The 27,676-nt window shown below is 40.0% G+C and overlaps 1 protein-coding gene across 7 annotated transcripts; it reads right to left on the bottom strand.

Annotated features, from left to right (window-relative positions):
* Positions 1-4,383: 4,383 nt before the first annotated feature.
* SEC22A (SEC22 homolog A, vesicle trafficking protein) lies at positions 4,384-23,656 on the bottom strand. Of its 7 annotated transcripts, none has more exons than XM_032692623.1 (9): positions 23,124-23,441; positions 20,524-21,681; positions 19,989-20,220; positions 18,328-18,531; positions 16,500-16,663; positions 15,107-15,301; positions 10,372-10,490; positions 7,214-7,279; positions 4,384-5,521 (listed from the first exon to the last, which is right to left on the bottom strand). In XM_032692623.1, the coding sequence occupies exons 4-9, from the start codon at positions 18,507-18,509 to the stop codon at positions 5,321-5,323; spliced, it is 927 nt and encodes a 308-aa protein (XP_032548514.1). In that variant the 5' UTR covers positions 18,510-18,531; positions 19,989-20,220; positions 20,524-21,681; positions 23,124-23,441; the 3' UTR covers positions 4,384-5,320. The 7 variants fall into 7 exon arrangements, with proteins under 7 accessions (XP_032548514.1, XP_032548518.1, XP_032548519.1 ...); XM_032692627.1 differs by having other exon boundaries at positions 20,524-20,672; XM_032692628.1 differs by lacking the exon at positions 23,124-23,441 and adding an exon at positions 19,526-19,604 and having other exon boundaries at positions 20,524-22,953.
* Between the last annotated feature and the right edge of the window lie 4,020 nt (positions 23,657-27,676).

Genomic DNA, 27,676 nt, shown 5'->3' with positions numbered 1-27,676 from the left:
AAGTACTTAAGGTATCAGCCTTTAAGAAAGCTGGTAAAGAACTATTTAATACTTTCTGTGCTCTCCTACATAATCATACAAACAGCAGTTTAGGACATTATCTGATGTAAGCACGGTTTTTTAAGTATCTGGAGAAGGGTATTCCCCAGGGAAGGGAAGGCAGGAGCCCCCAGTGCTGTGCCCACTCATTTCAATTAGTGTACACATCGACTGGATGAAAAGTTTTCCCCAAGTGCATCTTTTTCTCATCCAAAAAGCATTTTGATGAATTTTAAGGTGTTTAGCCACTTCTCCCCAGCACAGAGCTGGCTGTATCTGCCTGCACATAAAAAAAAATGACACCTTTAGGATGCAATAAATTTGTTACATGTGTGTCCAACTCCGCAAAGATCCCCGGCCTTGCTGTTTGTGCGTTAACACAAACATGGACAGCATCATCTGGCCAAAACTATGACCAGAGGCAAATATTTTCCTTCTGTTAAGTTTCCCAGCTGCTCCTCAGGGCACCATCACTTGTAGACTGAAGTTTGGGGCAGGACCTGGAGACAGAGTTTGGGATGCTGCTGGGAAAAGGGCAGCTCAGCCGATTTAAGCTGAAAAACAGTTTCTATGCTCTTGACCCACTCTGTCCAAGGGGCAAGAAGGCCTTGAGGAGTGGGGGAGGGAGAAGTAAGAAAATTGAATTTCAGGCAGGATGGGGGGCAGCAGCAGCAGCATTTTCCTGCCATCTGGCAGCCAGATAGCTTTCTATAAAAAGCAGGGTTATATTTTTTAATTTCTGTCTCTGAGCACTTGTCAGTCCCCCCGTCCTGCTCTGCCCTGGCCCTTGGGTGCAGCGCTGGTGAGGCGGCCGTGCTGTTGGTGCCAGCCCTGTCCCCGTGGCTCCCGCTGGGAAAGCAGGCAGTGGGTGCCAGGTGGGAGCTGCAGCAGTGGTGAGTCCAGCACTGATACGCTCAGAGGTGCTGCTGCTGCAGCACAGCACAGGCATTTCAATAAAAAGCTCCACAGGAGACCGGCTCGAGAGAGAGAACTTCCCTGTAAGCAGCTGAGATCTTTTCTTTCAACACAGAATTTCAGATGCAAATAACTATTGCCATCTACTGGTTAGTGGGACAATCCTGCAGTGGTCTCACACGTTCCCAGTGCAAGCTGAGCTGGAAGCCCAGCTGAGCTGGTAGCTTTGAAGCCCATACCAGTGCCAGGTCATACAGGGCCTGTGCTGCCCCACTACACGTTCCTTAAACCTTCTGAACATGTACTTGTCACCTACCTGTCTCAGGAGGCTCTGCCTCTGAGGAAGGAAGAAAGAAACATTATCCAGGAAAACAAATATTCTGTAAATGCTCTGAACAACTTCTGCACAGCTCTATACAGTCAGGAGAGCAAACAGGGCTGTACCAGTAAGTGCTCCATAACGTTCATTAGCAAACATTTTGATCAATAAAACTGATGAACCACAATTTTGTTAAGTAAAAGAAGCTGGTCTAGACACTGTGAGATCATTAGGCCTTACCAAAATAAATAGTACCTGGAATATCTGACCAGCTATGGAAGTGACTGGAAGTCAGTGACTGGAAGTACACGTGCAGCTAGATGGTCGAGCGTTCCTCAGACTCCTCTTGAGAGATCATCTGGACTCTTGTCAACACAGGGATGAAACTGCCACTGATGCAGATCTCCTACTGCCACACCCTCCTCATCAATTACCCCACATCAGGGAAAACCCCTCCTGCAACACATCCCCCCCTCCTGCAACACATCCCTGTATATTAACACCATTCAGAAAGCATGGACTTCTGCAAGCTGTAACATCTATCTAGAGTGCTATTTATTCGGACAAAAAGCTGATTTAAAATAGCATGTGCTTAGCATTTGAAAATATCAATGGGCTTCTTTTTCCAAAACAAACCAAGAAAGCAAAAAATATTCATACCATAGTAGTTGCAGTGAAAATGGGAAAAGCAGGAAAAGTAATATCCCTAAACAGATGCTCCTCAGTCCTAATGATAAGAAAAGTATCAATATGTTACATAGTCCACGGTGACTGTTAAGTAATCACGATGTCAGCAAAGGAAACCAGTTACCATCATCATCTAGTTCTCTGCTAGCTTTGATATAGCTAAAAATCAATCTAAGTAACACATACATATATTCCCTCGTGGAATGCTGCATTCTTTTCTGCACCTCAGTCTCCCCTTCTCTTTCTCTGGGTATTTTCTTATATACCTCATAAACACATGTGTTTTACATGAAACAGTGTGAAAGGAGAAGGAGCCTACAGACTTTCCAGGGCCTGAAAAGTTATTTACTAGCAAAATCTGACAATTCCCAAATGAGACGAGTTTTTATCCCCAGCTATTAGTCCAGACATTGAATACAAGAGAGCAAAACACAATGAGAAACCCCAGAAAAATACAAAAGGAAAAATGTGATGAAATCCTAGAAGCTCAAGACTCTGAGGTAATCAAACCTCAAACGGCATTCTATATACCTTGTGGGCGTCAGTCTTTTTGTCATTCCTTCCCGAAAGTAAATATAAACACTGACACCTTATTCAAAGAAAAATATGTTATTGTGGGTGTTGGATGAACCAATTCCAACCTCAAAGAGAAGCGTTTCCTTTATAAATACAGCTCTGCTCTGGGCTCTGCTTCTACTCAATCCCACAGAAAAACTGAGTGACTACCAACGTCCTTCTGCAATTTAAACTAAAATAAAGCATGTTGTTCAAGAGAGTTGTCATCTTTCACAAGTTCATCTTCATAAGTCTAGTAACTCAAGTATCTGGTAAAATGAGCAGGGAAGCTTCTACTATTTCTCTGAATGCTGAGTTTGTAAAAATCAAATGGGAAATCCTGGGAATTTTCAGCAAATTTTCACCTCCAACTTGGTCTGCTGTATCTTGGTTCTCATCTCACACAAAATGTCAGCAAGTTCTAATATTGCAGTCAAACTAAAACATGCTAAAAAGCTATGTTTTTAGCACCTGGTAATATCAGGTAATGAAGAACAGTCATGCTCATTAACTTTTCATTGTGAAATGAAATTTTTATCAGTGCCATAAAAACAAGCAAACAAAACCCCAACTGTCTTCCGTTACACTGACAGTTGCATTTGTTCACCGTACCTGCTAATCAGCAATTAATTTAACACCACCATAATAACTGGAATGGAATAATGACTCCAGATGCTATGACAAAGGAAGTTTTCATTCCTTAAAAATGTGTCTTTAGGAATAGCAGGAAGGAAAGGTGCCTCAGAGAAAACAAGATTCTCTGCCAACATACAAACTGAAGCAATGGTGCAACAAAAAATTTATGTGAACAACAGCCCAAGTTAAAAACTAAGCAGTACTTCAGGTATTCATAACTGCCTCCCTGCTTATCAATAGAACTGAAAAAATAGGTATAAGGACCCCTTCTAGGCTCTATGAGCAAAATAAAACCTGTTTTTATGCTTAAAACATGAATAGCTCTATCTTCCAATCACTGATTTTAAATGGTAAAGGACTGCTCTTCACCTTTTCTGGTGTCTGGAATTCAGAAAGGTGCAGCAAATGCTAATACAGGCGAACTTCTCTGTGCTAAACAAAGGCTGTTTGCTGCTCTTGTGGATTTTTAAAATACTTGTGGTGTAAACACTTCCTAAAATTCTTGCATGCTTCAATCCAGTCCTCCTCTTTATCATTTCCCCTATTTCTGAATTCCCAAAACAAAAGCAGACCATGTTCCTGAACATGTTCCTCTTCTGTGTCTCAAAGTGGGGAGGGAAGAGAATTAACTGCAAAGCACATCACCCCCAGCACCAACCTTGGAACCTGGGCACCAAGGTGTCTTCAAGGGCTTCAACCCACACATCAGTCTGAGACATACCTGCTCACTTCAACTACAGTTTCAGTCCCTAATTCTCAGTTGTGTTATGCACAATTTTCTTGACTAATAACAATTACTTGAAAAGAAAATATCTAGTTCCTTTCTGCTTGGTCATATCATCTGACACTAAATAAAATGCCAAAGAAAATTTGCCTGGACCAACATTCCATAGCATAGCAAAACTCTGCCAATTCCCAAATCCAGCATGGCAACCTCCCTGCCATTAAAGCTTGATTACAACCTGTATATAAAAATCTACAACTATTTATTTGTACATTAATAAACATCATAAATAACTGTCATACAATTGTAAAATAAAACCCCAGTGTGACTGCTGGTGGTCCTATAGGGCTGCTTTTTTGTTTTTAAGTGTTTGGAGTTTGCTAGTTGATTCACCAACTTCAGAAGCATAAAACAGTTCTCTGAAACACAAGTCTAGATCAAGGAAGTTTTATCCCAGCACAAAAACATCCAATCCATAAAGCCAGAAGAATAAACACAATCCTTGGTCTTTTCTTGTTTAAGCTAAACAGACTGATTTATTATTTTCCTGTCACCAGTTTTTATCTCAGGTTTCAGCTAATTATTTATCCATATCTGAAAGGAATGAAGAATATATAAAAAGAAGAACAATAGTCCAGCAAGTACAAGTTACTCAATTTACTCACCAATCAGTTTTCTTTCAACCCTTCCAGAGTCCAAACACAAGTGCACAAAACTCCTGGGTTAAGTGGTAGAACTTTTTGAATAATTACTAAAAAGGAACTGTCAACATAGATCACTTTCAAATGATAATTAAAAGAAAATAAGATAAATGAAAAAACATTAAAGAACTTACAGCACTAGACAGAGGGCCATGGGTGAAGCTGATCCCCAGAAACTGAGTTTCCAGGTTACATTTTAATTAAGAAAACATTCATATATATGTCAACATGAAACAAAACATTCCAAAATCTGGTATCTTACATATTCCACATCTAGTTTGCTAATATGCAATAGCATTATTATTATTACTTATTTAGCCTATTCCCTACTGCCTCACAAAGGCAAAACTGATTTTGGAAGTGAAAAGCTTGCATGATATGCAGAACACATACTCTACACATTCCTCCATTAACATACTTTTGAATGAAGCTTTTTTAGGCCACCAGTCAAATTCCTCAAAATTGGTGTCCCTACACACATTTCACTCCACGATATGCTCCACTTTCCTCCTCTAGTCCCATACTCTTTTGTGCCCTTTTCAAGAAAATAAAAAAATAATTAAAAAAAAGTTCAACCATCAAGTGAAAAATGTCCACAGGCATCTTACACTGATTTATTTAAAAAAAAAAAAACAAAACCCAAAAACAAACATCCAAACAGCTTCTTCTTTTGGAGAACAGTTTTACATTCCTGAGAGTGAAAAACTACTGGAACAAGACTTCCTCTAAATGTTCCAGGACTTGTCAGACATTGTAATCAGGGGACTTGCCCTGTGGTTGTCGCAGTCGGATTTGTAAGGTAGAAAATGCTCCCACAGTCACATGAAAGAAGAGCTGCCACAGGTTGCGCAGTTCGTACAGATACATGTTACACAGGCAAATCAGCCCAAAGGTCAGGAAGGATTTGGCATTCCTCCAGCCCGTGTAGTATACAAACAGGTAACACTGTCAGGAAATAAAAAAAAATCAGATTACCCCATGGCAAGTAACTTCCACTGAGGAAACACTATGTGGTCACTGAGGAATTACAGACGAAAACAAGGAAAACCTAAATCAAACATGTAAGAACAGTATCAATTCAGCAGTCATGGAAGGGTGAAAAGTACCTGACATCAATACAAGGTTACATTTTGCTCCCACTAAACCCCTTCTGAGAACAATTGTCCCATAATAATGGATTACAACCTACAATGACAAAACAAAGTGGATGTTTCTGGCAATCTCCGGTCAAAATACACTCTCAGTTCCACCCCAACAGTGGAGAAGGAACAAGAGCCACTTCAGTCTTCTTCAGGCAAAGCAGTGGGAAAGACAGGGAAAATACCAGGCCCCTGCAGCTGGGAATGAATACTCAGCACAAGGCAATCCCCCAGACACCTCCCAGTGCTGTGCCAGGGGTAATGCCAAGGATTAACTGGTAGATGCAGAGGTCCACAAACACCCACTGCCCTGCTTCAGCTGCTGCAACATGGATCACATTTGGAGAGAAACACAATCCTACCACATTTTAAGGGTCCGTTTCTGCATGCTGTGGTGTGACACAGTGTCAAGACTGCCCTCAGTTCCCTGCTCTGCCTTCCTCCTACTGCAGCTAGAAATCTGTTCAAGTCTCTTGCCTCAGGTTTCATCTTACATGAGTGAGCCTAAAACATCATATTCCATGTAAGTCCCATGTAAATATGGGACTTTACCTAATGTAAAACTAAGACCAATTTGAATTCTTTAAGGCAGATGTTGATAGAAAGTCAACAAGTGGTGAGGAACACAAGTTGTACTGTGACATTTTGGTAGAGACGAGTTGTGGAGAATGGAGATTACAGGTAACCTGGACAAAAGGCTGACTGATATAGAGGCTGATATAAAAGGAAAATCCTGAGACATTATTTTATTTGGCTGCCAGACACTGTACTAAACATTGGCACACAGAAACAAGTAGAAATTGCATAGTCCACAAGAGAATAAAAGTCATCATAATAACAGCAACTGAGCATGACAGACATTATAGACATAGGTTAATGTAATAGCAGTGTCACTGAATGACAGATGCCAACAGGCACCAGAATGCCTTGATATAAATTACAGGAAAGTCAAATTCAGATGCAGAAATGGAAAACCTACAGAAATGAAAAGCAAGGGGAAGTATCAGACAGGAAAAAGAAAATATAGTGAAAAGTGGTCAAAAGCTCTGAAAAGGAAGGTGATGCATATTAATGTACGAAGTGAGGAAAATCCCGGGGTGTAGTGCCTTGGTATTACTGTATTTACTTCCAATCTTCCCAAAGGGAAGAAGTAGTAAGGTATTTTTCAGATGGTTAAGTTTACTTGAACTATGAAACCACTACTGCAAGGAATAATATAACCCCCACTGCTCCTGACTTTAGAGCTAAATTGTAAGCTCCAAAGTCAAAAGTAAATGCCTTAATTATCTAACTGGAGAAAAATACCAGCAAACAGAAGCAATTTTGTATCAATCTACTGTATGATAATTTATGATTAATGAAATAAAATAGCGCAGGAATTATTTTCATAATTGCCCTATTGAAGGATCTGTGACATTTAAGAAAACATGATGACAATTTATGCATGACTGGGTAATGTTTCTAAACTCTAGTGAATTATGCAAACAAAAAAACACACCTGGTACAAACAGGCTGCTGTTCCAAGAAAAAATGCAATAACATAGCTGAAATCTTCACCTTCATTCTGTAAGAATAAAACAAAAAGCCATATTTTACAATGTTTCAGTTAAATACCTGATATTTACAGTATGAAAGTTATTAATTATTGTATGTTAAAATAGGTTCACACATTGATTTATAATAATTCCTACCCTACACGAAACCAAGAGTTAGGACAAATCAGTGCTTGCTTTTATGTCTGGGAAAAAAACACCATGATCTGGAGTCTGACCAAAACATTGACTCACAGCAGACAACTAATGCTGAGATTTTCAAAAGTCTTAAATGAAGTCCAGGTCTAAAACTGGATACTTACCTTCTCCAGATGCCTTTGAAAATTCAAGTCTAAACACTGGTAACTAGCTTTGATATCAACTTTGTAGAATTGTGCCTTCCTCCAGCCTCCCAAAATGGAAACGAGGTAAAAGGAAAAAAACCCAAAGCGGCCACTAGGGTGGGGTAAAACTCTACACAGAGAATAATGCGGGCAGCTCACGGCAGTGACAGCAAACGGCAGCACAGGAATTTATCGGAGAGACTATTGGAAAATTAAGTTTTCTTCAAGGAAAAGATGGAAAAATTTACTCGAAGTGACAGATCTTTCTACTATCCGTTTAAAAAACCAAACAAACCCTTCTAACTTATTCAAAAGGGTTGTTATAGTTTCTATAGAGCTGAGCAGAATAAATTTACATGCTCAGTGACTATTCCAACTGCATTTCCAACAAACATCTGCAACAATCAAAAACTTTCCCAGGAAAACAAAGGGTACCCAAGCAAATGTTGTTCCCTGAGAGTGAGTATCATTTTGAGAAGAAGGTGGTCCATTCACAAATACAACTTGTGCCTGCTCAGCGTATGTTCAATGTGGAGCATTTCCATCTCCAGTGCTGACTAGGAAAAACTTTGTATATCTGCACGTAAAAATCACCTACAAAATGCAGTAACTTTACACCATGTGTAAGTCTTGGCCTCAGTGTCACTGCGTATTTGCTGGGGTACAGCTACAGACGGCAGCAGTTTCACTAACACCCAAACAAAAAAACTGATTATAAATGAAACAGTAATTCAGAGAGATGCTTTTGAATGACTTTTCAGAACACATTCAATTAATCATGCTTTGGATTATTTCTCCCTAAACTCTGTGGCTTTCTTCATAATAAAGTAAATTAAGAGAAATTTTAATGGATTTTTAGTGTGCCTCATTTGTCAGAAATGAAAATTATCTTCCATCTGTACTGCCATCTATTACCTCCAGATGCAATAGCATATAGAATAAAATTAACTGCCTGCCCTGGCATCACTTACATAGGTTAATCTAACATTGGCATTCCTTTAAAAAAAAATCAGCTGTGGAAAGTAACAAAATAAGTTTAGAAACATCACAGTAAGTGGTAGAAATCTGTTCAGTGCTATTTGTACTACAGCATACTTTGAATTCATTCCTATTTATAAACTGAGAGAATTGTACACAACACAAAAAAATCTAATTAGTAGAGATATTTGTTCACTATTTCATTCTTGGTCTTTCTTTAAGAAAACAAACCAAAAACAACTCAAAAAGAAGGGCCTAGCATGGAACATTTTCTTTAACCTTATTCGTCTATCCGTTAGTCTTCAGGAAATGCTGAGATCTCAAACCTTACTGCTTATTAAACCTTTACACAGACCAATAGCTATATAAGACAAGTGGAATACAGGTCATCTTCTCCACCTTACTTCCCTAAAAAAATCCATTAATTATCAGAAAATATTGCAGCTGGCTGGTGAAAGGCTTAGAGACCAAGATTTATGAGGAGCAGCTGATGAAACTGGGAGTTTTTTAGCTGAGAGAAAAGGAGGCTCAGGAGAGAACTTAGCACTCTCTGCAACTACCTGACCCAAGGCTGTAGCAAGGTGTCAGTCTCTTCTCTCAGGTAATAAGGGACAGGATGAGAGGAAATGGCCTCAAGTTGCACCAGGGGAGGTTTAGATATTTGAAAAACTTCTTCACTGAAAGGGCTGTCAAGCACTGGAACAGGCTGCCCAGGGAAGTGGTTGAATCACCACTCCTGGAGGAATTTAAAAGTTGTGTAGATGTGGCACTCTGGGACATGGTAACTTGGCGGTGCTGGGTTAATGGCTGGACTCAGCTCTTTTCCAAGCTAAATGACTCTATGATTCTATAAAGTCTATAAAGGTATATGTTTGAAAAAAAGGATTATCTATCAGCCAACCTAGATTACCATTTTCTTTCAGAAAAATTCCATGGGGTTTTTAGTTTCTATGTCTACCACCACAACAGATCCATTAAATAGCAAGGAAGTCCTTTTTGTTGTGGTAACACACATGAACTTTGTGTGCATGCCTGCAAGCACTACCAGCATATTTCACCTGAATTGCTTAAAATCGTAACCCACTATTAGTGACATCGTAGCAATGAGAATACAAACAGCAACAGAAATGGAATAGAGAGAAACTGAAAGGCTACAGGGAAGGTCAGAGCAGAGAGTTTACAGAAAAAAATGTTTTTAGGGGAGGTTGTTTGGTGAGGGGGATGTTGTTGTTTAAGGAGGTGAGGGGAGTTTAGAAGAAATCACTTGAAAGTTTTCCCTGTGATCCTTTCAGCATACAAAGAGAAATAAGCATCCTGCCATTAAGAAGGTTTATTAAATACAAACAAAACAAAAAAAAAAAGTTTACAAAAAAATTTTTACAAAACCTGTTTAAAGATGCATGCTCTGTGGACTTCAAAATCAGCCAGATTTTCAAAGCTGTTCATCATTTCACTGAAACGCTTTTAAATAGCATCTATAGAAATTAAACGCCTCATACCCTGGCATAAATTTAGAAAACAGAACATTATGTTCACATACTCACTGCTACCAAGGTACCAGGGAAGGAGTTGGCCACCCACTTTCTACTGCTGTTGAAACTCACAGCCTCAATGAATGAGGCATCACACTCAAAAAGGATGCTCTGGTCACAAACAATACAGGTTTCATGAACAGAGGCCTGACCTCACAAATAGTATTTCTGAAAATAAAACTGGCAAGACTTAGTTCACATAGCATCTTCTAAGGTGATAATTATGATTGCTATGGTGCATAACTTTTAAGCTCACAAAATGTACAATACCTGGAGAAGGCTTTCAATGGCATGAAAGCCACGAATTAAATTCAAAGCTCCACATAACAGACTAAGCACAAATGAGACAATCCCTGGCAGAGTCACAGGTTCCAGACGCTGATGAGGAGCTGCAATACAGAAGATCAAAAAAAGATAATGAAGGTCAAAGCAACGCCTTTAGAAATTCAGTAGAAGAGTGATCTCATTTTTCTGTGGCTTCTAGCTCAAGAGATCCACAAAAGAGATCTAGCTCAATGCAAACCACAAAATGTCAATTTTTTTTCTAAAAAGAAGAAGAAACACTTTAAATATTTCAGCACAAGGTTTAACAAAAAGTAAACTTTCCTTTAGTTCACATATATAATTGTCGTGTTATATTTAGTCTTTATTTCAATGCATTCCATTTATTAAGTATGGCACTGACAGCTGCTCAAACACGCCAGGAAATCAACAGTAAAAGATGCACTTGCTAGTGAAATCCGTCCACAATTAGTAACCAGCTAATAAGTCACGTACTTAAGAGCTTCTCTCGCAGCCTGCACTCTTTAACATTCTTTAACACAAATACATTAGTGAGATATTGAGACTGATTTAGCTTGTTTGCTGAACAGAACACTTTGAGGCAAAGCTATCACAGTCCCCCTCCTTAAAAAATACGGCCAACTGAGTGCCACCAAAGACATAAAAAGACAGCTCTGAAACTAAACCAGTATCTATATTACGACCTTATACAGACCTTCCAGATAGTGCTTAGAAGTCTCTTATAAACCACATTAAAATTAAAACAGCCTTTCTTTCCAAGCACAACCACTCCTTCAGGCTTATCTAAGGTCACAAGTATGTAACAGTTGTGTATGTTCCTCATTACTGTCCCTTTCCCTTTTTCATAATTAATAACAGAAAGCAAATGTGAAAAAACAATGCAAAACTCTTAACAGTCTGGGCGACACTGGGAAAACAATGTGACTACTGAGCCGTACTCAAATCATTCTGTTCAAATCAACCAAGTGTAAAGATGTGAACAATGAGGTTAATGAACTGTAACATTAATAGAGAGAGGGGTGTCAATCCCAGTTGTTTAGCATTGCACAGACTCAGGAAAAAGGTTTTTCAAACAGTTTTTGAAGTTACAGAACCTAAAGAAAAAAACAACAAAAGCTATTTCACACTGATAAGCAGGCAGGGCTGTCTAATTATGAGTGTACGATAACACAAAAATAAAACACAGGATGAGTTCAGTTAATTCATTTGTGCTGAATTTAATAGTGTAATCAGTTGGAGTTTTTTTAAACAAAAGCATAACCCATGTTTAACTTTGAGAGCTCATTGCTTTTCTAACTGTAGGGCACATTACTCCCAGTAATCACTCAGTTAGGGTTAGATATGCTATTTGCATACCAAACCACTCTTTTTCAATGACTCCTAACTGGTTGTTTTGTTTTGGCTTTTTTAAGCCATCTCATCCAGAGAGTGGCAAAAAACTGAGGGTGTATGTGACTGTTTCTAGCCAAAACTAATTCCATTTCACTAACTGATGGATAAAATTAGTTCACTGCTCTCCACTCACAGTTCTCCAGACCATCTCATTTTCCCCTTGTCCCGCGTAACTTAAAATCATTGTGTGTTAAAACAGCATTTAAAACACCTCTTTGAGAACCATGGGGGGAAAGTAGAGTCTCATCAACTAAATCAAGATGGTCTGTGAGGGGTCACATAGTACTAATTTTTCTCTCTTATTAAAATACAAAAGCAAATCCAAAAAACTTGAAGGACATTGCATACCACTACTGATGTCAATTCACTCTCCAGGGCTTAACGGATTTTAGTGCTACAATCAAAGCAACAAGAGTCATTTATACACTAAAAGATGAAGGCAAAACCAAAAGAATGAAAAAGGGATGTCAGAGAACGCAGGGTAAAGGCCAGCTGAATTTTAGTTGGTACATCAATCAATCTTAGAAATATGATAAGTATCATATCAAAAATCCTCAATTGAAATAAAGCACAAATTTTGAATTTAATGCTGACATTGAAATAAAAATTCAGAAAACTGATACAATATGAGAAACTGCGCTACTTGTAAGGATGTTTATTTAAAACTAAAATGTCAAAAACCCCAAAAACTTGGAGCACACAATCAGGCAAAAAATAATGTCAATTTGACAACTGCTCCTTCATTGAAAAAAAGCTCAAATAATAAATTTATCCTAACCTAAAACATCAGCATGCTGTCACCCTATTTCTAATGCCTGCCAATACCTACATTCACCTCTGAAGTAGAATTCCATCTATAATCTAAGCACTTTATGCTTCACACATCCATAATTACCCCTATTTCTCACTACACAGCACAACTTTCTCTGAAGGAAAAGCACTGCTATTTTCAATTACTTTCCCAACACAGGAGGCCTGGGCACTACACTGTGGCTACAGGAGCAATTACAGTCCAAGTAACAGTCAGCGCTCCCCCAGCACGGCCAAAACTAATGCATCCAACTCTGCCCTGCTGCATAACAAAACAAGGTCAGCCTCCACCCAACTCCCCACCTCTGCATGCTCTCCAGCCTCATTTAAAATACTTGATGCACTTATAGCAAGTCCTACTTTTTAACAGGACAGCATATTCAGGAAATTACACTAGGCAAACCATATCTTTTCGTGAGAATTTGTCCTTAGAGCAAAGGAGAAACTTTGAAGTCTAGCCAACTGAGTGGGCAGCAAAAATCCAGAGAAAGTTCTTTTCAAGGGTAGAGGGAAGTGATGAATGTAAAGGATTACAAAACTATTAGCAGACTCGCTAAAATAGACACTGTTATCCAATGCCATCTGAAATGTGAGGAGCTGAAGAAGGAGCAAAGTGCAAACCTCTCATAAGGTACAGCTCTTTGATGGTGAGTTTCTACAGCAACTGAAGGAAGGAAGTGGAAAACTGAACAGAGATCTATGGAATTCACAGGAAGAAGAAAGTTTAAAGTAACTCAAAGAGAAACAGAAGAAATATGGAAAGAAGAGAGGACAACAGAAATGCTTCTGTAAGAAGTTTGGGAGAGGTAGGCGAAAAAATTTAGAAGGTCATCTGCCAATTACTGTTGAATCTTCCTTTATAGTAAAAAGTGAAATGGTCCCTATGCATTTAAACTTAGGCCCATATGATCTTCCAGCACTTTTACTCAAAAAAGTGATTAAAAAACTCATCTCCCACTACATGCACAACTTTAAAAAAAAATCCAATTCTGACATAGGTCAAGTTCTCTCATGTTTATTGCTTTTTCTTCTCCCAATTGCAGGAAGTTCGAATCTGGACAACCAGTTGCCACTTCTGCCACCATAATCCACAGGGCAGGATTACACCAGAACAGTAAGAGTAAACAACAATAAGTGGTAGAAGGATGGTATCACAGCATTATACCTTTAAAAACAACCCACACGTATAAGCAGGAGATGATTAAAGGTCTGCACAGTACTGCTTAGAAGATTTCACTCTTTTATACACTTCAAACACCTTTACACTTTTTCTTTATTCCTTTTCCAGAATCTAACTCTAATACTGTTAAATTGCAAATACAGAGATTGTAAACTACTTCTACATTGTCTCACAGCACCTGGAATTCTCAGAATCGGGGCCCCAGAGTGCCCCAGTGATTTTGTTTGGTTTTCACTTCAGTAGAAAGCAGTGTTCAATCTTCTCGAGTAATCCTTACGAGTAAGTACGTAATAAGGATAGTGCACTGGCAAAGAGATCCTATTAACACATACATATATATAAACTGCACAAAATTAAGCTAATCTCTTTTATTACAAAACTGTAGGAAGTATTTAGATTTATGATTGCAATCCTAGGATTTATGATTGCAGCCTGACACTGTAAAGTGTGAGGCAGAATATGCCTGCCCAGGATAACTCACAGAGGGACTTTGGGGGGAAAAAAAAGGGAAAGATATTAACTAATTAAAATCAACACTTCCTTCCACTCTATTTATGATTTTGCTTCACTAAACTTGGAAGACTGAAATCAGATGATGTCAGGTTCACATGTGGAGTTCACATATTAGTGCAAGGATTTGGCAAGTTTTAAGTTTCTGTCCTGCTGAGAAACATATGAAGGTGGGCCTCAAACTCTCTTAACAGCACAAACCTTTAACCCAGGTCAACCACACAATTCCATATTTACCTCCAACATGAAGCAAATTAAAGTTTTAAAAAATTAACGACTACTTAAATGAATGTGTCAATTTTATATAAAATTGCAATTCTTAACACTGTACACAAGGCACTCATTTTAGCAAGTGCATCTTTTAGCCAGCACAACTCTCTGGATTTTCACCATGGCAGGTGCTTCCTAAAGTGATGCTCCTCCCTCCAGCTCCTCTAACTCCTGACACTGTGCTCTCAGCTTATGTCATCACTAAGTCTTACTGGGAAGAAATAATAAAAATTTTCAGAAATCTTGAAAGGTCAGAAAAAGTAAGATCATCTTCTTGTTAAGTGCCCATCTTCATTTGCAGTATTTTTTTCCCTTCAATATAGCAGTGCATTGAACAGATCCATTTCTCCCTCTCCTTGGGAAGACGTGCACTTTGAGCAGGGGACAAAACAGACATCTAAGCTAAAATGCACATAAGGTCATGGCAGCTTTATGCTTTAGAGCCATGAAAAAGCTTTTTTTTAAAGAAAAAAAAAATGAAAAATGAATTCTACTACTCTGTCTCATTTAAAGATACAAAACCAGAAGCCTGGAACTTACCTGCAGATATCTTACCAGTACCCTTATACTCCCCCACAGATACATGTGCAAAGCCATTCGCTGAGCCAAGTTCTGACACGGAAATTTGGTAGGGTGGTCTCAGTTTGATCTCTGTCTGCATGTCAGCAAGATTCATCTTTGTTGACAAAGAACGTGTGTTGTTGTATCTCTGTTTGGTCCTCTGAATGAAATTATCTGTGTAAAATTTAAAATAAAAAGGTATATTTTTATGGACTTTTGTTAGTTAAATAATCCAAGATCATGCAGCTACAAACTTCACAAATTGAAACATATTCTTTGAAATATTTGCATTTGTCTTGAATTTTTAACACTATTTCTGTTTTGTGCCTAATACATCAAGAGTTATTTAATTCTGCAGCTAAAAAAAATCTAAGCTCTAGAAATCTAATTACTTAATAACTATGAATAAACTAATGACTTTTCACTGCATGAGACTGAATGCATTTCTAATACAATGGGTTTACTGCATTTATTCCAGCTTTTCTGTTAGTTTAGTAAATATCATTACGAAAAAATTAACTCCTGCATTCAAGTGAGAATGTACTTGAGTATGAAACGTGCTTGCAAAATATTCAGAAGAAAATAAATACATATTTAAGCTGTAACAGACAAATTCTAACTTAACAACTAGTAGAACAAAGGTGTTGGGGTCATAGAAATTTTCACAAGAAGACAATAATGTTATACAGAAACTGTTAATAACTGACTGACTGAATTATAGACAGGAATTAACCAACTGGAATATCTGCCCCTGTATTTCTCAAACTGCTGTTCTTTTTGCTCTAATGTGTTTTATAAAAATATCTAAAATAACTGCCTAATATATAGCATTAAAGCAATATAAATTAATGGAATTTGTAACAACTGTTATCTGGTATGTATGAGATGAGCTGCATTTGGAGTTTTCAGGACAGAAGATTAAATGCTTCACTACATCCTAAGATAAATAAAAATGTCTCCCTTTCATGTACTGAACAAAAGTTACAGCACAGCTAAGAGTAAGCTCCATGGCTTCACAGGTTAAGTATTTCCACAGGTATGAAGTCAAACAACTCCTAGTATTATTAACTAGGAGAAGATAAACTCCAGAGTTGGTCACACAAGGCTCAAATCAAAAATTACTGGAATGAACAGAAAGATTACAAAAAAGTTTCGATAAAACTCTAGTAAGCCTAATTTAATGCTTTTTTAAATACAGAAGTATTTCTTGGTTGATTCTAACAGGAGTTAATTCAGATTCTAAATCTGCCTAAAATACAGCTATAAACTGCCTTGGACATTTTTGTTTTATGTGCATTAAGTTGCACATCTATTTAAATACTCATTTGTCTCAGTGTGAGAATAAAGGGGAAAAAAAAAGTCAGATCCTTACCAAACTCTATAAAACAGTATGGTCTGATTGCAGTATTTGTCTTCATCATATTGTAGGTAGTGATGAACTCTTTCTGAAGCTCATCCAGGAAGCAGAAAGCCAGGACACTGGGATAATTTTCAGTGCACAACATCATATAGCTTACTCCCAGGGAACTTATAAAGCTAGAATTGATAAAAAATATTTCAAATCCAGTGAATTAGCTGCTTCTCTGGTCTGATCTCATATTCTACAATCAGAAAAACAAAACTTTATCTAGGGTAGCAAAGAAATTAATGTTTACTGAAAGCTCCAACACTATTCTGGAAGAAAAACAATTTACTTTTAGGCTATGTTTTACTTTGACACCACATTGTACAATCATATGACAAGCTGTATTACACATATATATGTGTGTGCATACATATATACACACATCCATGAAACAGAAAACAACAAAGCTTTTGGGATGCAGAAACACAGCAAGTTCATCTTGTAATAGCTTTTCACCCATCTCAGTTTTCAATATACATATTCCCTGCTGCATTTAGGCAATTCATTAGAGTTCAGGTTTTCATGACACATTCAAATTTCTTCTAGGTCTTGATGTATAACTTACACTATTAAAAGTAATCAAAGACAAAAACAATAAAAACTATCCTGACTAAGCCTTATATCTCATTCTTAGAAGCTTCTTTTAAGCTAATCAGTTCACAAGCCAACTACAGCTGAGGTCTTTAAAAAAAAAATTGACTGGAACAATTTAGTCCATCCTGGGCCTAATCCCAAGAAATGCTGGAAACTCACATATCCCAATGGGAGAAGGAGAGGGATGAGCACCGTCTAGGATCATTCAGGTGGTATACTTTCCACCACTGTAACTTTCACATGGTTACTAGGGCTTAGGATGAAATTACTCACTTGATTAAAAGTAGTAGATCTAATCAGAATCAGAATTTAGCTCAACTAAAGTGCAAGTGAACTACCAACTACACACAGGTGCACCCTGTTACCAACACTAAGGAGAAGGATCACATACAAAGCAAAATTCTGAGTAAACAACAGATTCAAAGAATTATTTCATCATAATCCAAGTTTCACACTGTGAAATAATTATTATGTTTGGGTTTTAGCACATGTTTCTCTGAATCCAACAGAAAGCCTAAAGGTACAACAAAAGGGTCTAATGTAAACATCCTAACGAGATATTACAGAACTACTGGTTATGAAAGTATTTGGGCACCTTTTAAAAGTCATAGACTGAAAAAAGAAAAGAAATGAGTACTAGTTGAAGTAGCATGACTATGAAAAGTCTGGTCATTTTCATGTAAGAATCAACCTTGAAATTAAAAGAAATATTTATACTAGGCAGACTTCAGTAGTTATAAAAATACTGTCTATTTCAAACTAGACTCATAGAATGGTTTGTTTGGAAGGGATCTTAAAAGATTCAGTTCCAAATTCCACTAGACCAGGTTGCTTAAAGCCCCATCCAGCCTGGCCTTGAACACATCTAGGGATGGAGCATCCACAGCTTCTCAGGGCAACCTGTGCCAGTGCCTCACCATCCTTGCAATAAAGAAATTCCCCCAATATCTAATCCAAACCTGCCCTCTTTCAGTTTAAAGCCACTCTCCCTTGTCCTATCACTACATGACCTTGCAAAAGAACTTCCACCAACGTTTGAGTAGGTTTCTCAAATTTAAATTTATCAATTTTAAATTTCTGATACATTAATACTGCCAATAATTAATCTGAATTTGATTAAGCATTTCCAAGGTGAACTGTTCATTTTTTAACTGACAGACACAACACAGGATGTTGCAAATACACAAAAGAGAAGCCTTACTTTATGTTATACTGTCCAGTTTTCAGAGTACACCTATCAGGAAGCTGAGAAAGTTTCTTTGCGAGCATTTTAAAATATTTTCTACATTCTTGCATTCCCGTGCTCTGCTCATAATCAGTGGATGCAGACAGTGGGAGCCCATCCCTCACACGGACCACAGAGGCAGACAAGATCATAGACATTGCCAACAGAGTTAACGACAACCTACAACAAAACACAGATCAGGAGCAATCAGAATTAAGGTAAAAGCAGAAACAACAGAGTCAACTGGGATTAATCAAACTTCTCAAGCTGTGTACTGGGTTCAGGCTTCAAACAGGGCATAGTGAGGATTTTCAACTATAACTTAGATTGAGTCCTAACTGAACAGGACCTATTAGTCTACATGAACCACAAAACAGTTCTTCAAACCTTATATTAAATCAAAACATTCAAAAGTTCAGCATGACAAGCATTAAAGGAAGGATTATTTATCTGCTAAGTATCAGTACACAAGTGGGCGAACTGCTAGAATTTATATGAAGCCAAAAGCAAACACTTCCTCAGCTCTTAACACTGCTCTGCAGACTCCTACCATGTACTGCACCTATCACTTCAGAGACTATGAAAAAATATTTTTGCCTCCCTCAGATGATGGTACCCAAGATCCATACAGTCACAAACTGTAAAAGGAAACAGATTTCTGAATACAGCTGAAATATGCTTTTGTGTGCAATACTGACATGTTTACAGCACCTTTCAAACTATGACGTTAAGGGTGCTTTACAAGCCTCAGTGACTGAAGGACTGTATTCTCAAAAGTCAGGAATCCATATTTTCCCCAAATAACACTCCCTCTTCATAAAAGAGAGGAAACAGCTATTTTTTCCCTGAACTCTCACCAGCTCTATTTTCCACTACCCAAAGGTTAAGTAGGACACTTAATGAATAATCAACAATATTCAGGTTTTTCAAGGTTATTTACTCTTCAGAGAGAAAGAGGCATATAATAATGAAAGCACTGAAAATGTGTTGTCATTTTCAGTTTAAGAAATTCAGCTTCCTCAGCTTCATCAACTTCAACCTCCTTTGAGATGCATCACATTAGCTGAATAAATTCCAAATTAATACCCTCTTATTTTACTTGAACAGCATATCAGACTTTCCCCAAAGTCATAAAATCAGTGGAAGCCGCTGTTGTCTGTTGTCTGCTGAATACCTCTGGGCTTTTATCAGGTGCACTTGTTATTTCAGCACTTCACAAGAGAATTCCCTCCTGTACCAAGTGCTTTGATCATCTGGACACAAAAACAAAAAACAACTACAACTTCAGGACTTGCTCTAGATCAGCCTGCTGGGTATAAAGCAGGTAAGAAGCTAAACTTGCAGTTCTAGAAACTTTTCACTATCTCTTGAGTTCATGCACATACTCCCAGAAGGACAATTCACCTGGAATGCACACAGATCCATTTTCTTAGCTATGCTGCTCCCCATATAACCAAGGCAGCAGCTCAAGAGCATGACAAAATTGCAGAGGAGCTTTAAACTGTAATGGTTCTCTGACAATAACCATCTCTACCACTTGGAACTCAATCCTAACTGGGACTTCTGGGAGCTATATCAATATACACAAAAGAACAACGATGTGATAGCCAAGTTTAAATACCCCCTCATTAACTTACTTGCACAAAATGTAATTTCATGGATCTGCATTTCCTCTGATGAAACAAATAACTTTGTTAGCACCTAACGTGAAGAAAGAAACAAAGCTCCATGTCCTGTTTCAGGAAAAGATAGTGAATATGACTGCACTGCAGGAGAAACTCTGAATCCTGTAGCCAGCTCTCAGAAGAAAAAATATTGTTCTGTTCACTTTTTAAATGATCTCGACGGTTAAAATTCATGTTGAGCTATCTGAGGAGATAAGAACAAAAAGAAAAAGTTCATAAATGCATTTACCGGCTAACAACATTCTTCAGCTTTTTGTGAGGACATACTTATTGGAAATGCCTGAACACACCCAAGGGAGGTTACTCACAACGTACTCAGAGAAAAAGAAAACTAGAATAATAGAGATATAAAAATGTTTCTGCGTTCTTTAAGTGAAGATCAGGACGTCCCATCGCTTCAGCCATTTAAAATGGGAAAACGTTATCTGTCTGCACAGTACACAAGTAACTCAGGGTAACACAACCTTTGACTGATCCCATCATTCACCTCATACTCTATGTTTAATTATTCTATAATATCCTCTGATCAGGACACTTTGGGAACATAACACAACACAACACAACCACAGCTGTATTTCCAGAGCATTAAGATTTTCAATATTCAATCTCACCATAGTTGCTTTGCTCCTATAACTCCTAAGGACAAAGAAAATAAATACCACTAACAACAGCATGTATGCACAGACAACAGACAAAGGATAAAGACATCTTGAGAGGTATTATTTCAATTTTTATGTCTATTCTATATGTAAATAAATATTTGCATAAATCTAGAACAAAACTTTCTGGAAGACTCCTATTTACAATTAGAGAAATTAGGCTCTCTAACAGGAGATAAGCCTCCACTGAAACCTTAATATATTCTCATATACTACAAAATCACATAAGGTAAAAATTGTGTTTAGATGAACGATCTTAAGAACACCAGTCAGCCAGGTTTTGTTACCATCATCTTAAAAACCCACCCTGTGAAAATATGTACTTTTTCCTCTGCTTCCTAACAGCAAAATTAGAAAACTAGCTAAAAAATGATGCCAATAAAAGAAAATCACTTTGGTTGCAAGATCACACATATGTCAAGAGATGTATAATACACATACTGTAACAGAACATTCAGCCTTACTTGAAAATGTATTAACATGAGAAAAAAGTTTACTAAATCTTCACAATGAAAGAGCTGCTTTACTCAGCTCTCAAAACAGCACAGCTTTACAGAAGGAGTCGAGTGGTAAATTTGATATAGATTTACATAGGTAGAGATTGAAGAATGAACATTAAGGATATGGTAGTGCTTCCGGAACTGCCTTTAAATGTCTTTTTTAAACATTATTCCAAACTGCATGAAGCAATTCACCAAATTGTTACAAATTTCATACGTTTTCGTTCAAAAATTCTATATGCCTCAACCACCTGAAGATGACAGAAGACTGAATTTCCACTACAAATGGTCTATAAATCTCTTACAGGTGCAGGGAAATGAACAGGGATCAGGTTCATTGTCTCATTCCACGACAGAACTGAAGACTACCAAATCCAAATCCAGGTGTTTGGCTCACAGGTACCACAGGGTGTTCTTCACAAAACATCACCAGCCTTGTCACGAGCTGTCATCAATGCTACAATGTCATATGGATTCAAGAGGCAACTGGAAAAATCCACAGAAAAACTACCAGGGTTATTAAAACCAAACCACTGCCCTTTGTTCAGCACGATTCTGACCCCAAAACGATCACCAACAGCAAGAGTACACCATGGAAGCACCACTCCATGCTTGCACTGTTCTTATGTTTCCCCTAGTTACTATCCAATTCTGCCTCATCTTTATTGATTTCCCCTTACACTCCTTCACAGCCCTCTCTGCAAACAAGGACTGGAAGAACTCATGGAAAAGAGGAACACGGAGAAAGCTGGCCACAGACAGGTAAAAGTCAGCTGAATGGCCATTCCTCTGTTACTCCACCTTGCCAAGAGCTGTCCAATTCCTCACACACGTCAGCATTCACTGAGTTCACAGACAGGAATTAGCACGTGTCTGGTTTCATTTTCTCCCATGCACAGGAAACCTCAGATGATGGAAACCAGAGCCTGTTTCACTGTACATTTTTTTTCTCAAGACATACTCAATTATATCTTGTTTACTTCTGTGTTATGATCATACTCAATCCTAAGGCAACATCTGGAAAAGTCCTAGAAAGTGGCACATGTTCTAGTCTTTTGTAACAAATTGGTCATCCTGTTTGCGATCTGACAGTAATTATTTTACACCTATCTGCCAATATCTCATAATATCTTTTAGAGGCGCTTGAAAGTGGCCTGTGACTACGGTTTGCTCAGGATACTCCCACTTTTTAAGAAGTCTAGCTTCCCAAAAAGTGTAAGCAGATCTACTGTAACAGCAAGCCTACTCTCCTGCACCTGCCAGCTTTCAGTACCAACTTAATCATGGTATTTCTTGCCAGGATGTCTGCCTCTCATGACAGCCTTCCATAAAACATAAAACTGGGAACTGGGTGCAAGCTGCACTCCTGCTTGACAAAGAATGAAGATACAGCTTCTGTGCTTGCTTCAAGTGTACGTAATAGTGTCAGACAATCTTTTGTCCCCAGTTCTGAGGGTTGTGACAGCGGCATTATGCAGGCAAGAGTCTTAGTTCTTCCACCCTACAGCACACTTCAGAAATCCGTGTAACAAAGTAAAGCACTACAGAAGACCACCACAAATAAAGCCACTTTGACATTGTCAGGTACGCTCAGACAAGGAAATAATCCTAAACTACTAACCCACATAATCCTTCCCATCAAGCAGAGGAGAAAGAGACCTCAGAAGCAGAACCACGATCAGAGAGTCAATTATTTTGGAAAAGATCATAGAGTCCAACCTACGACCCAACACCATCGTGTCAACTAAAACTAGGCGCCACGTCCAGGGACGGTGACTCCGCCACCTCCCCGGGCAGCCCATTCCAATGTCTAATCAACCTTTCAGTGATTCTTCCTGATGTCCAAACAATCCTGACAAACTAAGGGAACGGAACAAGCCGCATCCCAAAGTTTGAGAACCTCACCCTCTCACCTACCACCTACTTACGTGGCAGCTCCGACACGACCATTTGCACCCTCTGCCGCCGCCGCAGAAGCGCTGACTCAGCGGTCGGTGCCTCACACGGGTCCGCACCGCGAAACTTTAACACAACCTGCTGCCGAGCCCGGAGCGCGGCGCGGCCCCGCCGCCCCGGCTCTCGCTGCCCAGCGGCGCCTGCGAAGAGCCCCGAACGGCCCCCGGCGCCTCCTGCGCCCGCCCTGCCCGCCGCCACCACCACCAACCCCTCCGTGACAGCGGCGCCGCGATCCCCGCGGCTGAGGCGCGGACGCAGCTGGCCCTGAGGCTCGCCAGCCGGGCCTGGGGCCGGCAGCGGCGGGTGGGCGGGCAGGCGGGAGGGGAGGCGGCGGCGTGAGCCGGGCCGGGCCGGGCCGGGCAGTGCTGACCCCGTGTCCCGCGGTGCCGGTGCCGCCCCCGCCCCTCACGGCGCGGGGGGCGCGAGCCGTACCTGGGCACGGCGGCGGCGGCCGCTCCCGCCGGGCATTGTGGGAACGGACACGTCCGCGCGCGCCCCGCCGGCGGCACAGCGACCCCGCGCGGCACGGCCCCGCCATGGCGGGCGCGGGGGGCGGGCAGGGGCGGGGCCGCGCCGTGAGGGCGCTCTGAGGCGGGGCCGCCGTGAGGCAGAAGCGGGGGGGGGGGGGCTGCTTCGTTTATCGCAGTATCGTAAGGTTGGAAAAGACCTTTTGAGGTCGTCGACTCCAGCCTGTGACTGAACACCACCAAGCACCAAATGACACGCCCAGTTTTGCCTTAAACACTTCCAGGGACAGAGACTCCCGACACCTCCCCGGGCAGCCCATTCCAATGTCTGATCACCCCTTTCTGTGGAGAAATTCCTCCTCATGTCCAATCTAAACCTCCCCTGGCGCGGTTTAAGTCCTCTTATCCTGTCGCTGGTTATCCATGAGAAGAAGCCGACACGCACCTGGCTGCAGTCTCCTCTCGGGTACTTGTGGAGAGCGACAAGGTCGCCCCTGAGCCTCCTCCCCTTCCCGATAATAAATTATGAAGGTTGAGGCTGGCAGGTTTGCACCAGGTTTGATGGACTCGCGCAGCCCTTGGCATACGCCTGGCACTGTGTGAATGACCAGAGGTGTGTGTGGCATTCTCTGACAGGGACGCCGGAGTGTGTGTGATGGGGATGTAGTAGGAAAAGTGCACTGAGACAAGACCAGCTGCTACACTAATTTCACTCATTTCCAGACAAATCAACTGGGCATGTTTCAACAACAAATGATAATACAAAAGCGAAAGTTTGCAAATCTCATTACTAATCCTAAAGTGAGGTTCCTATTTTAAACTACTTTCATTACTGATACAAGGATATTTTTTTTCCCTGGGCTGCTCTTCAACTTCACTATTTTCCTACCGAATCACACAGTTTTAGTCTGTTGGCTCAAATCTCAGATGAAAGCAGCTTATTTCCTTGCTAACGCCTTTTAATTTCTCCTTCCATCTGTTACTACTTCACTATCCAAGTGCTTGCAGCATTGCAGAGTGTTGGGGTAGAGGTAATACACCTTACGCTGTGGGCTTTCAGGCTCTGCTGAGCTCCACTCAGGAGCAGGCTGGTGAGGAAGATGGCACTGAAGCTCATTAACACAACTCCAACCTCAATTCTGCCTTCTCCAGGCAGCATAAGCCATTTTAAGTGGACGCCTGTGGTAACCCTGGATACCAGTGGGGCATCACCTGACTCCCAACCCCTGAGATAGTGTCTGTGAATGCCTACGACTCCAGTGTGGTAAAATGATGTCTTAGATCTTACCAGGTCTTAATTGCTATTGCTGGAGATTTATTTCACCCTTTCAGCCTCCAGGCTTTCTCCTCCATGCTCCAAGCAAAGCTCAGCCAAGCTGAGGACTCGAGCTCTCCGTGTCAAACAAGGCTGCAGCAAAGGGTACCAGGTTAACTGTGGCTCTGGAGCTGAGTATCAGAGCGGGAGGGAAGACTAGCAAAAAGACAAACATTTTTTTTAGAGGAGAACTGAGACAAAATGTTGAGGCAGGGGGGCAGGAGATGGGTCTGACATGGAGATGTGGGAGAGGAAGACAGGTGCAGGAGAGGTCACCTGCAGGTGCTTGGTAAGGTAGTTTTTCTCTGAACATAAAAGCTCAAGGAAAAAATAATGTCCTGGAGACCATGGGAGAAGACCCTTTTCTGAGCTTCCTTCTTGCACTGAAGGCTGGTTGATGGGAGGAACTGCCAAGGATGTGCACCTTGAACAAGTCTTGCTAAAGCAAGGGACAGAGGGTTTGTGTGTCTGAATATACAGCTTGGCATCTCCAAGTTTGTATCTTGGCCTGTCAGGAAGAAACTGTGCTCCCTTGTCATGATTCTGTAGAGCAGATCATAGGAACATCTCAATCCTGATCGACTAGGCACAATTGAAGCACACATTTCAGAAGATGATACATTAATCTGAATAATTTCCACAGAGTCCTTATCCTGTATAAACAGAGTGCACAGTATTACAAGCTGCTACACAATTTAACAGCTTATGATAACATCTACTATAATGCAGAGAACTAGTGATTACTTAATTAGAGGCTGTCTAAAGGTTTGTGATAAGTGCATACGTGTGTAATTTTAATTTTTCTAGTTCTTCTGAACTGTTTATCTTTCAACCCTAAAATTCTCTCGACCTTTTGTAAATGTTTTAAGGAAAAAAAGATAAGCATTTTGCATTTAAATAAACAGGACTTCAAGAATTGTATATACATCTATTAGTTCAGACTTATATATTCCCAGGGGAAGGAAACACATTATTCTTTATTTTCAGGTGAACCTGGCCCCAAGAGGCTAAATAAATCACACAAGGTCACCGAGGGAGGTAGTGGCAGAGTCAGAAGTGGAGTTACAGCTCCAACGCTCCTAGCTTTCACGGTGAACTTAAATTATACCTCTTGTTCAAGAATTTGCATGTCTAACAAGCCAGTTACACTTTAAATTGCTTTTTTTCCTTGTCCCATTCACTCCCCTAAGACATGGAAGCAGTAAAACATTGTCAGAGGGGCATCGTGCAGTGAATGCATTAGTGAAAGCTGCAGCCAGAGTTAAAACTGAGATTCATAAGAAGCAAATACAGTCAGTGCAAAGAGAAAACAAAGCAGAGGAATGTAAATGTTACAGAAGGAGAACAGGCGAGGAAACAAATGTGAGTACAAGGCAGGGTATGGAGAGTGTCAGAGGCTGAATAGAGAGCTGGATGGGAAGGACTGGTGACAAAGGAGTCCCCATGACGCCAAACGCCTCAGAGGTGACAGCGAGGTGCATCTCCATGAGCACAGCAAAATGATGAAGCCACACAGTTGCTTAGTGTGTCATCAGCCAGCTGAAGGCAAAACCCAACAGCGAATGCTCAGAGATGAGTTAGGATGGGACTTATCTCACCAAAGTTCAGTGATCTGGAAATTGCCCTCTGCGAAGAAGCTCTTTGTTGCTATTTCTCCTCTGTCACTGCAGGGGACAGACATGTCCAGCCACATGTATACACCTTGGGTTTAGATGACTAAAGGTAGGGAAGACAAACCCTTAGGCCCTGTCCACTGGATTTAAACATGACTTTTAAATCAGGTTTCCCCAAGGAAAAATATCCAGCCTGAGGAGCTGGCAGTAGTTGTGCTCATCAGTGATGGAGTCAGAGGAGCAACACAGAAGTAAATTTCTGGAAGGACACACAGAAGGTCAGAAATTGAACTTCAGGGGTTTTATCAGCAAATTAAACTTTGGAATGTATCAGAGTGCTGATCCACTTTGTAACCTATTTTTAGAGGGGAAAATAAAATCCCAATTTAGACTAATTAAACCCAAACCCTTTCATATACAAAAAAACCCCCCAAACCAAAACTGCAAACCTCCCCTTCTGTTTACTAGACATCTTTCTGGTTCTATTGCTCCTTTTTCTGAACCTTTTTTTTTCTTATAGCTTTCTTAAAATTTGATGCTTGAAGCTGGAGGTATTATTCAAACTGGGGCTTTAGCTAAAAAACATACTAATAATCCATTAGTGCGCTTCCTGTTTCTTGGATAGAAATGCCAATTCCCACAAAAAACCAGGTATGTTGAATCAGTGAACTCATGTTGAGTGCAACCCAGCTTCATCACGAGTCCTTTACACTCTGAATCAGGCTCCTGAAATCATGGCACTGCCTAAAAGCCCGTGACTTTCTAACAATTCTGCACTCTAAAAAATTGCATCCCATTTTAGAGGTTTTAGAGAAATCTGTGTCCATAATCACATGAGCTAAGATTATATTCACTGGAATGAACTGTTCTTGCTAAGACAGCATCAGCAGAAGTGTGAGTAAGGTCATAAAAATCATCAGCAGAATATGGAGTTTATTTTCTTGCTTCTCTTTCAAAAGCCTCCTCCACTGATTCAGTCATAGGGGCCTGTGCTGGGCAGCAGTCTCTTTCATGGAACAGTAGTATTTAATTCTCAAGGGCTTTACAAGTCTGAAGCCACCTCATAATATCGGAGAAAGTATCTCACTGGTAATAAATGCAGATGTTAGAATAAAATACAGTGTTATCCC

This window comes from Chiroxiphia lanceolata, chromosome 7 (assembly GCF_009829145.1).
Source record: "Chiroxiphia lanceolata isolate bChiLan1 chromosome 7, bChiLan1.pri, whole genome shotgun sequence".
Classification (NCBI taxonomy): Eukaryota; Metazoa; Chordata; class Aves; order Passeriformes; family Pipridae; genus Chiroxiphia; species Chiroxiphia lanceolata.
The sequence above is the reverse complement of the archived record's forward strand: the minus strand, read 5'-3'. Positions and strand labels throughout refer to the sequence as shown.

What these genes read in the sequence shown, in the direction of transcription:
- SEC22A (XM_032692626.1), bottom strand. Translation starts at nt 18,509, where the DNA reads ATGTCTATGATCTTGTCTGCCTCTGTGGTCCGTGTGAGGGATGGGCTC. An exon ending in ACTGGACAGTATAACATAAA is followed by an intron (nt 16,664 to 18,327) that starts GTAAGGCTTCTC and finishes TATCAATTCTAG; the next exon opens with CTTTATAAGTTCCCTGGGAG. An exon ending in TACTGGTAAGATATCTGCAG is followed by an intron (nt 10,491 to 15,106) that starts GTAAGTTCCAGG and finishes TCTGTATTGCAG; the next exon opens with CTCCTCATCAGCGTCTGGAA.